Source organism: Hippoglossus hippoglossus, chromosome 24 (assembly GCF_009819705.1).
Source record: "Hippoglossus hippoglossus isolate fHipHip1 chromosome 24, fHipHip1.pri, whole genome shotgun sequence".
In the NCBI taxonomy this organism is placed as follows: Eukaryota; Metazoa; Chordata; class Actinopteri; order Pleuronectiformes; family Pleuronectidae; genus Hippoglossus; species Hippoglossus hippoglossus.
In genome coordinates this window covers 13,121,183-13,134,756 of record NC_047174.1, presented here as the reverse complement: position 1 = coordinate 13,134,756, position 13,574 = coordinate 13,121,183, and the positions used below count along the sequence as shown (strand labels likewise).

The 13,574-nt window shown below is 42.0% G+C and overlaps 3 protein-coding genes across 3 annotated transcripts; 2 read left to right on the top strand and 1 right to left on the bottom strand.

The window, feature by feature from the left end:
• Positions 1–339: 339 nt before the first annotated feature.
• On the top strand, positions 340–7,664 carry prpf39 (PRP39 pre-mRNA processing factor 39 homolog (yeast)). The gene is made up of 15 exons (XM_034580235.1): positions 340–520; positions 1,520–1,960; positions 2,451–2,647; positions 2,754–2,879; positions 3,082–3,200; positions 3,372–3,539; positions 3,858–4,038; positions 4,453–4,560; positions 4,659–4,823; positions 5,265–5,391; positions 5,539–5,807; positions 6,085–6,269; positions 6,359–6,442; positions 6,642–6,756; positions 7,014–7,664. Exons 1-15 carry the CDS (start codon positions 508–510, stop codon positions 7,098–7,100), a joined length of 2,385 nt encoding a protein of 794 aa, XP_034436126.1. The 5' UTR covers positions 340–507; the 3' UTR covers positions 7,101–7,664.
• Positions 7,665–8,128: 464 nt separating this feature from the next.
• On the top strand, positions 8,129–9,646 carry faua (FAU ubiquitin like and ribosomal protein S30 fusion a). Its single transcript, XM_034580234.1, has 5 exons — positions 8,129–8,232; positions 8,710–8,791; positions 8,928–9,072; positions 9,242–9,297; positions 9,423–9,646. Exons 2-5 carry the CDS (start codon positions 8,717–8,719, stop codon positions 9,546–9,548), a joined length of 402 nt encoding a protein of 133 aa, XP_034436125.1. The 5' UTR covers positions 8,129–8,232; positions 8,710–8,716; the 3' UTR covers positions 9,549–9,646.
• Positions 9,647–10,182: 536 nt separating this feature from the next.
• On the bottom strand, positions 10,183–12,637 carry fkbp3 (FKBP prolyl isomerase 3). Its single transcript, XM_034580233.1, has 7 exons — positions 12,500–12,637; positions 12,065–12,166; positions 11,828–11,929; positions 11,600–11,735; positions 11,427–11,494; positions 10,681–10,778; positions 10,183–10,518 (listed from the first exon to the last, which is right to left on the bottom strand). The coding sequence occupies exons 1-7, from the start codon at positions 12,602–12,604 to the stop codon at positions 10,464–10,466; spliced, it is 666 nt and encodes a 221-aa protein (XP_034436124.1). The 5' UTR covers positions 12,605–12,637; the 3' UTR covers positions 10,183–10,463.
• Between the last annotated feature and the right edge of the window lie 937 nt (positions 12,638–13,574).

The following is a 13,574-nucleotide window of genomic DNA, read 5'->3' as shown; positions in this document are numbered from 1 at the left end:
GTACATATTTCAATTGTTAGTTTTTAGTTGCTTGTGTTTGTATTGTATATTTATAACACAGTAAATCTCACCATAGCAGTATTAATAAAGGATTATTCAATCTTATCTTATTTTAGGAATATAATATAATACCAAATAAATATAATAAAATGATGAAAATATATCTACATATTTCAGACATTTAAAGCTGTACATTCTAAATATCTCCCAACTGTACACACCTCTATCTTTTGCAGGTTAAAATAACGGAACCCTCTTATTTGAATTCTTAAATTCCTCTTTTGTCTCGTGACCTTCGTGCTGAATTCAAAACTGATCAGAAAGTCGAACACGCGCGCGCACACACGTACCCACAGGTTGGCGGGCGTCGGACCGCGCATGCGCACTCTCCACCTCAGCGCTTCCTCAACTTGATAAGAATGGTAGCCGGAGCACGCCTGCACGTCGTAGGTTAGATAAAGTGACTTCGGGAGCCGCACGCAAGTTCTCACCGCCGGTCAGAATTCCATGGAAGATACTGGTAAGATCCACGAACCCTTAATGCTTCGTGTGGTGGATGTAGGGAGACTAGAAATGTGTTGATTCAACAGAGCTAACGCTAGCTACGAGACGTTGCTAGAGCCGTTGCCAGCGCTAGCCCGCTAGCTAACGTGGAGGAGCCGCGGGTGCCGTCTATCAACTGGACATGTAGGCAAATGCCTAGCACGCTGTAGTTCTGGTTATGTGGCTAGTTTACTCTGAGTTTACCAAGCTCTGATTATATTATAACGTGTCGCCTAGCTGAGTCGAACATATTAGTTAAGGCTATAAAACGTCTTTAGTTTTATTACGTTTCCCCGATACTTGACGAAGGCTGTTGCGAGGCTAACGCTAATCTCTGGTCACTAGTGCTGCGATGGGTGTCGGTGAAACAGGAGTTGAGGCCCAACTTCAGATTGAACTTTGATTATGCAAACAACCTCCCGGGTGCAAACACGGGCTCGAGCTAACGCTAAAGCTAACATTTACCGATTCCAACCGAAGAAGCTACGGGCCTTTGCTGTGAAGTTAAGCAGCTGCGCGTTCTGTTATTTAAGTAACCGAACACGTGGTTACATTATTTTTAGTAGCTTAATGGGGATTTACCCGTAAGCTGTCGTCTGTTTTCATGTTAGAACAAGGAAGTATCCTGTTGCACCAGCAGCTGCTTCTGCCCGGGTGACCTCATATGGTGTGGAGGGAACTTATAGTCAATGTTTGATGATAATATGAGCTTCTGCAAGTTAATATAAAACACGTGTCAGGATATGAACGTACAATTCGTATGATGCGTATCACGTGACGATCGTGAAATTATGAAATGTGATAGCATGAGTAAAACATGTTCCTATACCACACAAGTTCTGGAAACTTCTTTATCTACATTTTGTGCTTTTTGAGGTGCTGAATGGTGGTAAATTATTACAATGTGGTCAAATTCGGCTCTGTTTGTGTGTGCTCATAAAACCTAACATGACCAATCCAACCTGCTTTTCAACAGACCTGCACCTCTCAGACAACACCCTTACTGGAATGCTGGACACTGAGTCCACTGCCATGGAGAGCAATGGGGATGCTTTTCTTCCTGAACTTCCTGTTTTAGGCCAAACTGCCGAATGGTCCCTGGGCCAAGTTGCTCCAGAGCCACTCACAACCATCTTGCCTGAGGACTCTGATGCGTCCGAGGATGGTGCTGGGGAACCACAGCAACCAACTCAGGAGATGAATTCTACAGAGCTGGGATCTGTGGAGAAGGCCGTCGAGCAGTTTCAGCTCGCCAGTGCTCAGCTTCTCCAAGAGGAGCAGCCGCCACAGCCCACAGAAGAACCAGAACAGCCACCAGAACAGCCACCAGAGCACAAAGCAGAGTCTGTGGACGCTGAGCAAGAATGCCAAGAGATGAGTGTGGAGCCAAGTGCTACTGTACAAGATGGCAGTCAAGGTGATTAACATAGATTGATGGATTACTTTATTGATCGCTGGAGGGAGATTAAATAGAAGATTTGGTATTTAGTTATTATGAAGTTGGTCTTAGTTTAACCATAAGATGTGCAACAAAAGTAAGATTTAGTGTTGATCATGACTAACTAGTTATCTAAAGGAGATCCCTCTTCAATAATACACTCAACTGAAGTGTTTAGCAGCTACTCTAAACAATGCTATTGGTCACATGACCAAACACGTGTGAGGCACTGTTCATTTGTTTCTCAAACACATCAGATTTTACTGCAATAAAGTTCAGTCTTAGTATGATTCTATAAAAACTGCACCATAGGGTTTTTGAAAAAGTGTCAACATTTTTATATTGTTTTTGCACTTAGTGTAATTTATTGGTAAAAATAAAAGTATCACTGTTGGTCACATAATAGCAAGTGTAAAGTATTTTAACCTCCATTAGTGCAACTAATTGATTTGCCCAATACCTTCTTCAGATGGGACCGAGGCACCACAGGTTACAGAGGATGGCATGGAGCTGGAAGAACCATCCAAAGAGACAACAGAAGAAGAAGCGACTGTTGCTCCAGAGCCACCGCTGCCCAGTGAGTTTGAAAAACTCTTTAAAGGCTGCGAGGAGAACCCAGAAGACTTCAATGGTTGGGTCTACCTGCTGCAGTATGTGGAGCAAGAGGTAAAAGAAAATAGAGATTATTAAAGTATGTTTAGTTTAAACATTTCTAAAGTTGAACTTTTACATAACCTCATTCTGTGAATCTTTTTGGTTTCTCTCATTGCAGAACATCCTTGAATCTGTGAGAACTTCATTTGATTTATTCTTCCTACGCTATCCCTACTGCTATGGCTACTGGAAGAAGTATGCAGATATCGAGAAAAAGCACGGCAATGTGCAGGTTGCAGAAGAGGTAAATATACACATTATTAGGACATACACACATTTATTGCCTTTATATTGTATTTTTTCTACCTTTTTGATTGTCTGGTCAAATAGTTTCTTGTTGTGCAGTTGTTAAAGATACTAAGCTATAAGGGTAAAGAGAGATCTTATAAGAATTTTAGCAAATTAGCTCCAGTCATTGACAGGCTTTTTATTTCATCTCTGCCAAGGTATACAGAAGAGGCTTGCAGGCCATCCCTCTCAGTGTGGACCTGTGGCTGCACTACCTGGCCTACATCAAGGAGAACTCAGACCCTATAGACCCAGAGACGGAGGGACACATTCGAGCGTAAGTAAAACACATCATGTCAACAGAACCTAAAGCTAAAATCTAAATGGCCCTATCTTTATGTGTAAATAATTGAATTTAACCACATATTGATTGTTTTTTAACAGTATTTGGCCCTTTTGAAACATCAAATAGAATTTTTATAATCTTTTCTTCATTTTCTGCCATCAGTACTTATGAACAGTCAGTGCTTGCAGCAGGCACAGACTTCCGCTCAGACCGTCTGTGGGAGTCTTTCATCAGCTGGGAGACGGAGCAAGAGAAGCTGGCAAATGTCACCGCTGTCTATGATCGCATCTTGGGCATCCCAACCCAGCTATATTCCCAGCACTTTCAGAGGTAAGGGGAAAGAAGAAGAAGATGGTGGTTGCAGTCATGTTGTATCTGATTTTTATCAGCTCCAGGCACCAGAGTTGCAGGATCTTCTGAGATGAAAAAATATTTATTTTTGCAAGGGCATTTTTGTGAATATGGCTTGCTCTTTGGGGCACTCAGCTCCATACAAAAACAAATCTGAGAACTTTTTCCTTTAAGCCATTTAGATAAAAATACAATACTCTATTAAAATGTTTAAGTTTAGTTGAATCTTTATCTACACTTTGAATTGCCTTGTTGAAATGTGCGAAACAAATAAACTTGCCTTTTCAAACTTTGCAGCTTCAAAGATCATGTGCAGAACAACAACCCTAAACACTTCCTGTCAGAGAAGGAGTTCATCGAGATGAGGCTTGAGCTCTCTAAATCTAGCCTTGTGTCGATGGTCGGCAGCGATGGAGAGACGCCTGCTGCTGAGGAGGAGCTACCACCTGGAACAGACGATCTTGCTGATCCTGCAAAGGTAGAAATCCAACTTCTAGTCCTGGAGGGGTGACGCATTTAGCAAAATTGTTGCAGGTAGGGGATAGTAGGAGCTTAACTTGATGAAATAGAAAGAAACATTTGTTCAGGTTTGAAGGGGTGTTTTTATGTCAGCAGCCAAGCCAATGAATGCCAGTGGGGATTCAAGGTGGCTTCCAATCAGAGACTCGTCTTAAATCTAAAAGGATGACCTGAGGCCCATTGATCCCAGCACCTGCACCCAGAGGCTGATGTGCTGGGTGCATACATACTCTCCCCTCTGCAGGCTTCTTGTGTCTGGCAAGCTCATGGTGATGTAAATTCTTGGCTGCAGGTCTAGCAGTTTTTACATCAAGTGGAGAATCTGAAGTACACATGACAGTGTTGACCTTTTTTTTTGTGTGTTTTTATGTAGAGAGTGACAGAGATCGAGAATATGCGCCACAAAGTCATCGAGGTTCGGCAGGAAGTATTCAACCACAATGAACATGAAGTCAGCAAGCGCTGGGCCTTTGAGGAAGGGGTATGTGTCTTTTCGCCACCACAGTGTTAATTATTGTAAATGTTTTTCTTTGTATTTTTGCCTCTGTATAACAATAATTAATTTGTATGTCTTTATAGATTAAGAGACCATACTTCCATGTCAAAGCCTTAGAGAAGACCCAGCTGAACAACTGGAAGGAGTACCTGGACTTTGAGATTGAAAATGGGTCTCCGGAGCGCGTGGTCGTTTTGTTTGAACGATGCCTCGTTGCCTGTTCTCTCTACGAAGAGTTTTGGACCAAGGTAAAGTCACCGCTAACCCCTCTCTCATTCCCGATTCCTCCCTGCACTTCCCCCTCATCAACGATGATAATCACATCGACAAAGTAAATCGTCCTGCACTCTCTTTGCGTGTAACGTTGATATGTGACTGTATCTGTTGTATTAGGGGATGGCCAGCTTGCCACACAAGATTTGACTGCAGCATTTGCCAACTACTACGTTGCATCTTCTTCGTCTCCCACTACCTTACAGAAACTTATCTAATTGGTTCCATGAAGGTGCTGATGGGTTTACACAGAAAATTTCTAAAAACGATCTTGTCAATGAAGAAATTCAGTGTTTCTGTCAACTGAAAATGTGGATTTAAAATGTGTTGTCTCTTTTGCCTCTCTTTCTCCTCTATTCTTTTTTCTCTGTCCTCTCCTGCACTTTTTCCAACTCGCTTTCTCTTTCTCACTCAAGTATGCAAAATATGTAGAGAGCTACAGCACTGAATGTGTGAGACATGTCTACAAGAAGGCGTGTAACATCCACCTGCCCAAGAAACCTGCCATCCACCTGCTGTGGGCGGCCTTTGAGGAGCAGCAGGGTGAGTGACACTCAGTCAAACTAACATGCATATTGAACTTAGCAGTCAAATTAACCAAGGAGACGATGAGGAACTTAACATGTGACATGTGGTCCAAAAACCTAAAATTACAGTATTTTGACTTGAGTTCATGTTCTATTTGCTCAGGCCAAGTGGAGGAGGCTCGTGACATTCTGAAGTCCCTGGAAGTGGCAGTCCCAGGTATGGCCATGGTGCGCCTTCGAAGGGTCAGTCTCGAGCGTCGCCACGGTAATTTGGAGGATGCAGAGGTGCTGTTAAGGGAGGCCATGGATTCTGCTGAGGCCGTTTCCGAGACATCTTTCTATGCTGTGAAGCTGGCGAGGCAGCTGATGAAGGTGCAGAAAAGTCTGAGCAAAGCCAGGAAGGTGCTGCTGGATGCTATCGAAAAAGACCAGGTGAGGAACTAGTCGGTCAACTCTACATACCAAAATGGTGGATTTGGCTTTAGGTTTAGGAGCTGAACAAATCTGCAGACCGTTACTGTAAGGGAAAACCGATTAATAAGAGTAATTTTGTCATGATGGGGTTTGCACTGCTTGCTGATGGATTTTGTCATTTTAAATGTTTTTATTTTTATTTACTTTGTTCAGAATGAAGTCAACATGATTGCACTGCCTGAATCTGTACAATTTAACAAGTGAATTTCCTTGCTGCTGCTTTCTGCCTTTACAGACGAGTCCAAAACTGTATCTAAACCTGCTTGAGCTGGAGTACAGTGGGGACGTGACGCAGAACCAGGCAGAGATCTTGGCTTGTTTCGACCGAGCCTTGAACAGTCAGATGCCCCTGGAATCTCGCCTCCTCTTCTCCCAGCGCAAGGTCGAATTCCTTGAGGACTTTGGCACCGACATCAATGTGTGAGTTTCTTTTGTTAAATTTAAAATAGTGTGTGTTATAAATATACACATAAGTATTCATTCTTATTTATTTTTTTTACATCTCTCAGGCTTGTGGCTGCATATGACGAACAGCAGAAACTACTGAAAGAAAGTGAACCCACGAAGCGGAAAGCGGAGAACGGGTATGACAGGTGGATATGGGAACAGGGCTTGGGTCACATCACAATTTTCACAATTCTTTCAAGTAACTTATCACTCTTGGAAAATATTTTTGAGCAGTTTGACCAGTTGTCTGTAGTTACTGGTTGGGTCACAGTAATGTAACAGGCGATATTTCATGGTGACCTTCTTTACAAGAGAATTTACTAACTTAAATCTTTTCGTCCGCAGCTCTCAGGAACCTGATTCCAAGAAACAACGTGTGGATGACAGTTCCGCGGGTGCAGCAAATGCAGCGACAGACGCGCAGGCAAACAACTCGGCTTATAACTACAACTGGTATCAGGTAGGTCTCATACCCAAGTCCAAGGTTTCCTTACTTTCCTTTTTTGTCGCACCGAACATATATGGCCATTTACTTTGTTTTACAGTGTATCCTCTAGGATATTCTTTTTAGCAGTGGTGGCAGAAAATGAATAAATGTGGGTGGACTGCCCGTAAAATGTTGGACTTTTTTTCACTTTGTTTCAATTTGTGTCTCAAACTCTCGAGCTGATCAACTGTATGTTCTCAACTCTTCTCTTTTTCTCTCCTTTTCATCAGCAATACGGCGGTTGGGGACAGAACTCCTGGGGGCAGTACAACCAATACCCCCAGTATAACCAGTACTACCCCCCTCCTCCAACATGATGAACAAAATCCTGACCTGAAGTCGGAGACTCAGAGGAAATCATCCTTTCTGACCTGCCTACATCACTGAACAGGGCTTCTTCACAGGGTGTCATGGATATTTCAACCCAACCACAGACTTGCAGCAGCCGATTTGTTCCTCCTTTCTGGTTTCGAGTGTGCTCATCAGTTAAATTACACTTTGTAGCTATTGGTTGGAGTAGAATAGACTTGGCCCTCCATGGCATTCATGTTTAATATAATATAACTTGCAATGATCATCTCCAACAATGGAGGTGCTTTGTTTTGGGTGTTCTTAATGCATGTTATTTGTGAAGGCAGAGTTATATTTTCCCTGTTACGAAGGCTTTTTAATTTTTTTAGATTGGATGACTTAGTTTGGTCTCTTTCTTTGTGTTTAAACTTGTAAAGGAGACCTTCATGTGTGTACCTCTGAGTCATGTTTCCCCTTCTCAAACTGAAAGATTTTTAATATTTCATGGTTCTGTTTCCACAAAACATGAAGAGTTACTCTTTTTTTTTTATTTTGACTTGATTTCCTAATAAAGACAACAATATCCTGAACTGTCTCGTTGATTTAATCTTTCTTACTATTGCTGTGTGGGTTAAATAAATGCTGAAGATCTCATGAGCTCTTAAGAGACATTACACAGACAATCCTATCAAGTATTTTGGAATAAAACTTTTATACTACAAGCAATTAATTTTTAACATGGTCCAATGTGCATATGAGCGAAAACCTAGTATTGTAAAGTTAAATTTGCATATGACCGAGTGTTTAGAGTTTTTTTTCTTTTCTACTGAGTCACGTAAAGGAACTGACCCATGGTTTATAAATATGAAAATGTCCATTTAAACCTCAAACATGTGATTCTAAAGCAGCTATATAGTCTCTTACCCTCCGTTTAGCTTCTGATTTTATTACCTGCTTGTGTGGTAAAGTTTAAATCACCAGAAAAATGCGAACTATTGAATTACTGCCGATTTTTTCCATGCAAACAAAACGCATCACCCTTCAACATGTGATGGGCGTGGCTACAGAGGCGGAAGTACGTAATGTCTGCACATGCGCGGTGTGGTCCCTTCAGCAGCCCTTTTTATGCCTAGCGTTGATCGACTAGCATCAAGCGAGGTAAGGCCTGTGCGTTTTCAGAGAAAAACCCTAAATTCGACAAACCCCGACAGGTTTAAGTTGACAAATATAACACGTATGTCACCGCGTATCACGTTACCTCTTATTTTGAGCAGTTACGGGTTATATTACGTGTTTTTATGCGGCTTTATGAAACGTGTGCCCCATGTGGCTAACCACGCTAGCATAGCATTAGCGCGGTACCCGTAGACACAAGTGTGTTCCCGGCACGTTGCTCTGCTTCTCTTCCGTTTCCAAGTTTCCAGTTTTTGAAAAGCGTTTATACACATTCGTGTATGTTTGTAGCTGTAATTTCATTCTGATGTGACTTATTTTCAGACAGGGTAAATGCATGGCGGGTTAGGGGTCCTTGTTCGCTGTCATATATAAATCCAAAGCCACGAGCTGATTTCCGCGTCAATTACATGTTTAAATGAAAGTCAATGTTTAATCGTTGGGCCTTGTGTTTTCTTCCAGCATCAAGATGCAGCTGTTTTTGCGTGCACAGAACACTCACACCCTTGAGGTGACCGGACAGGAAACTGTTGGACAGATCAAGGTAAAATCTCAACAAGTTGTGCACTTGACTTTTAAGATCTCCTGGTCATTTTTTAACAGCTTATTATTAACACCCAAGTTGAATTCTTATGTGGAAACGTGTATGAGAATACCTGTATCTCTGGTGTCTCTCTCAGGCTCATGTCCAGGATCTAGAGGGTCTCCTGGTGGAGGATCAGGTGCTTCTGCTTGCCGGGTGCCCACTGGAGGATGATTCCTCCCTGGCATCCTGTGGAGTCTTGGAGCACTGCACCCTGGATGTAGCTGGCAGGCTGCTGGGAGGTGAGTTCACTAACGCAACACTTAATAGCATGTTTGTCCACCAAAGAGAACATGCACATCCATTTTAAATACAAGTGGCACACATGGTGTGGCCCCCACAGGTTGGTTTTAAACTTTAGAACTTATTGGATGTGTCCTGACTATGATTTCCTTTTCTCCCCTACAACAGGTAAGGTCCACGGATCTCTGGCCCGTGCTGGAAAAGTGAGGGGACAGACACCCAAGGTAAAGAGACATTAGTTTTCTGTCCTGTTCCAGTATAATTTAAAATGTTATTAATTTACATGTCTTGCATTTGGGATTGTCTCATAAATGTGAAAAATAAGACTCTTTGCCATCTCGTTGTCCAGGTTGAAAAGCAGGAGAAGAAGAAGAAGAAGACTGGCCGTGCCAAGCGTCGCATCCAGTACAACCGGCGCTTTGTGAACGTTGTGCCCACCTTCGGAAAGAAGAAGGGACCCAACGCCAACTCCTAAATGCTTCAATGCCCCAAAGGAGAAGCGTGATCACCACCTGTCAGTTTTTATCAAGTTAAATGTTATCCTGTACAGAATAAAATTTGGCTTGGACAGAACTGAATGTTGTGTGACGTGTCCTGCAATGGAAGTCTTATTTTCAAACCAGTAGCTTAGCTTACAGCAGTTTATTAAACTAGAATGGCACTAAGTAGAGTGCATACCTCTGCCACGGCCCAATAGTGCCCTCAAATTCAAGCCAGCTGCACTGACTTGGACAGATTCATAAATATCTGAATATGTAGGATTTAACATTCAATACCATGATTGTGGGGAAAAAAGTCACCATGTTAAGATGGAGAACTACTGCATCTGTCCCCAGATCTACACTAAAATTTAAAAGGTACTTTCCTTCCAGGTTTCATGGTTCAGTTATCTCAAACTGACGGACCTTTGCTGAGGTAAAAATTTACCATTTTGTGGTATATATAGAACCAAGGTAAAGTGCTCCGTTTGCCCTTTTAATTTCTGTTCTCTCAAATTTGCTTCATAAATTGGTTTAATCTACCAATAGCATGCTGTGTATAATCCTGCAAATGATACACACATTAAATATACTTGCACAGTCAGTGGTTAATAAGGTAGACCAGAAAGCAATTTCCTTTAAGTATGAACTAAGTCCACAAAACAAGTTTATTTATCAATTACATTTTACATGTAAACAGAAACAAAAATATTTCAGGATGATTATATGTACATTATTAACAAGCCATTCCATTTGGCCAAAAACATTTGAAGTAAGTGGTCGTTTTTTCTTGATGCAGCCTGTTGTACATAATGTAATGTGAGATAAGGTGTAGAGGAAGTAGTCACAGCACAGTCGCGATCGTGTTGTCCATCTGTAAGTGTGATGCATGCTGGCAAACGTGAAGTCAGTTAATCCACTGACACAAGCTCCACTTCAAAGATCAGCTTGGCATTGGGTGGTACTCTGTTGGAGCTGGGGTTAAGGAGAAGATGGCTGAAAATGAATTTAGCATCAGATCAAATTACAAAAGGAACAAATGACCCCCAGTGTTGGCAGGACAACATTTCACTGCAACTATACAAGACACACAGACAGTGGGAAACAATCAGCCACAGAAAAGGATACTTGTTGTCAGGGAGACCCTTCTTTCCATAGGCCCACTCTGGTTCGATCTCCACTCGGGCTGTTTCCCCCTTGCTCATTGTTAGCACGGCCTCATCCCACTGTGAAAGTAACAGATTAAATATGATGAGGTGGTGGAGGGAAGAGTCACACTGAGGAACTGAAGATGCGTTCAGACGTGCACTGAAATCCCCGGACATTCTCCAGAGGGGCTGTATGTACGAGTGGGAGGCTCTTGACTCTCTGTAAAGCTTCACCGGCCAGAACCCTATTTAGATACTCAGCAGCATGTCTGAATGAGCCATCACGACAACACAGCAGCAGATCCTCCGCAGGATTTACCAAGAGCAAGAGATTGTGTTGATTTGGTTTCTAACACACGACAGATGCATAAATGAAAAAACTAAAAATACAATTATCTCAGGAAGGAAAAAGCAGAGCCACACACGTAGAAGATGTCTAGAGGTATTTTAAGATAAGAGGGATGATGTGTGGTAAACAAAAACACGTTATCTCCACAGTTAACATAACACATTACATCCTGCCTCTGCAATGCTGCCCCCACCTGAGCGTTACGGATATTTCTGTGTTGTTGTGAACGCGTCTGAGCAGAGAGAATCTCCTGCTGCATTGTTCATATGTGAAAGGCAAAACCTCTGGAGAAAGTCAGACATTCTCTGGGGTACATATCTGAGAACAGCTTGAGAGACGTTTGGATGAACAGCACAATTAACATGATATTGACTTACTCCTCTGATGACTCTTCCCAAACCGACCTTGAAGCACAGTGGTTTGGTCTGTCTCTTCTTTCTGGCGGCTGTAGAAACACAAGTGAAGCGATGGTTTAAACCTGATGGGGGGGGGGGGGGGGGAATACCCGATGATAAAAAGCACAATATTTAAAGGTGCACTTTGGTCAAACCTGCGGGAATATTGGTGTCAAACACAGTTCCATCCTCCAGGGAGCCAGTGTACCAGCAGCCCACAACGTCGCCCTTCTTTGGGAAGTTGGTCTTGTCGCCTTTCTTCAGTACCGACTTGAAGTACTTGGGCGGACCCTGAGAAAAGCAACGCAGGTTCATAATCGTTTTTTTGTGCACGTAAAGCAAACATTAAAAACGTGTCCATCTTCACCATCCTGCACCATTACCTCATCTACCACCTCTACTTTAACTTCTTTGGGCTTTTCTTCAATTTTCACATCTCTGATATGCTCGGTCACTTCTTTTATTGGATCTGTGCCTTTAAATTTCTGCAACACACAGAAAGCACAACACAACACACACACATTGTTTACATGAGGCTGTCCACCATCACACACATTGTTTACATGCGGCTGTCAACCATCTCAGTGTACATCATCCCCAGTGACGCGGTGGCTACTCACTTTGCTCTCGAACAGCTCATTGTAAGCGATGATCAGTTGCTCTTTCTTGGCCGTTTTGGAGACATTTTTGATGTTGCCCAGCAGCTTGTGCTCGTTAAGGAACTGAAACAGAAAGACGTTAGGAACGTTAATGACGTTGGCTAAATTGAACGATTACGTGTTTTTATTTAATAAGAAATAACGTTAAACAGTGAATGCAGCTGTCTCTACTAGTGGTCAGATGAAATACTGTTTACAAAAACACCAGTGTAACTATTGAGTATAACATGTGTTGTCGTGTTTTTAGCTTTGCGGGATGCTAAACCACTGCAGCTTTCCTGATGTGGCTCTGCTGCAGCTAACCACGCTGCATGCTGCACTTCTCACTGAGGTTTAAAACTTGAACCTGGACATATTCACACCGAGATCACGCACGGGAAAGAGGCGCGAACATACCGAGTGGGCTGCATTGTCCTGGATGAATTTGATTATGTCTTTTTTGGGTAAATCGTCACTTTTGAGCTGCTCATCGTTCCACTCCCGTGCTGGTTCGGCCGCCATCTTGAAAGGCGAACTGTTCAACTTTGACCCCCAGTGGCGCATTTGAGGCACTGCAAACACTTCCGTATCTTATTTTCAGAGTACGCATGTTTTATTATTTTTATTATTTTTATTATATTATTTACTGCCACGGTTTAGCTCATAAAATGGAAGGCGATATTATTTAGGACTTGACAAGAGAAAAAAACTAATAAACAAATAGATAAATAGATAAAAATAAAAAAATATAACACCCTCCCATTATTCGACATGACTCAAGTAATAGGTGGAAAAACACTCTGAAGTGTGTCCTGCAACCTAGTGGACATATGTGAGTATAATATTTCATCAGGAGACAAACATGTGCCTTAACTTAGAAATGCAAAAGTAAACATATTAAGAGGACGCGAATTGCATCAAAACATTACAACTTACATTCATTCTTTCATTCATTCAGTCCTCAGTGTCTCGTCTTCAGCCGGTGCAGAAATGCCGCAGCTCATATTTTAACCAACACCAAGTGTTTAGGGTCCATATCTCTCCAATCGTTGCCTCCCTTCATTGGCTGGTAGTTAAATTAAGAATAAATTTCATGATTATTTTTAATAACTTTCAGAGCCCAGCACAGTCTGGCCCTCCAGTTATATTATGGAGATACTAACTCCCTTTGCTTCAAGTCGTAATCTATAATCTCCCAACTATCACTTGCTAGTCTCTAAATCAAGGCTGGTAAATAAGGGTGACCAGGCTTTTGGCATCAGGACCCTGAGGCTCTGTAACTTCTTGCCTGAGGAGAGTAGACTTGCTTGCACTGTACCTGGTTTTAAATCAGTGCTTAAAACATATTTATAGAGAAAAAACGGTAAAATTGTCTTTTTTTCTTTTCTTTTGATGCCTGATTTGAACTGGTTTTAACGGATGTTGTTTCTTTTCAATATTGTCTTTTATGTTATTTTTCATTTTTACTTGTGTTGTTTTATTCCCATATATT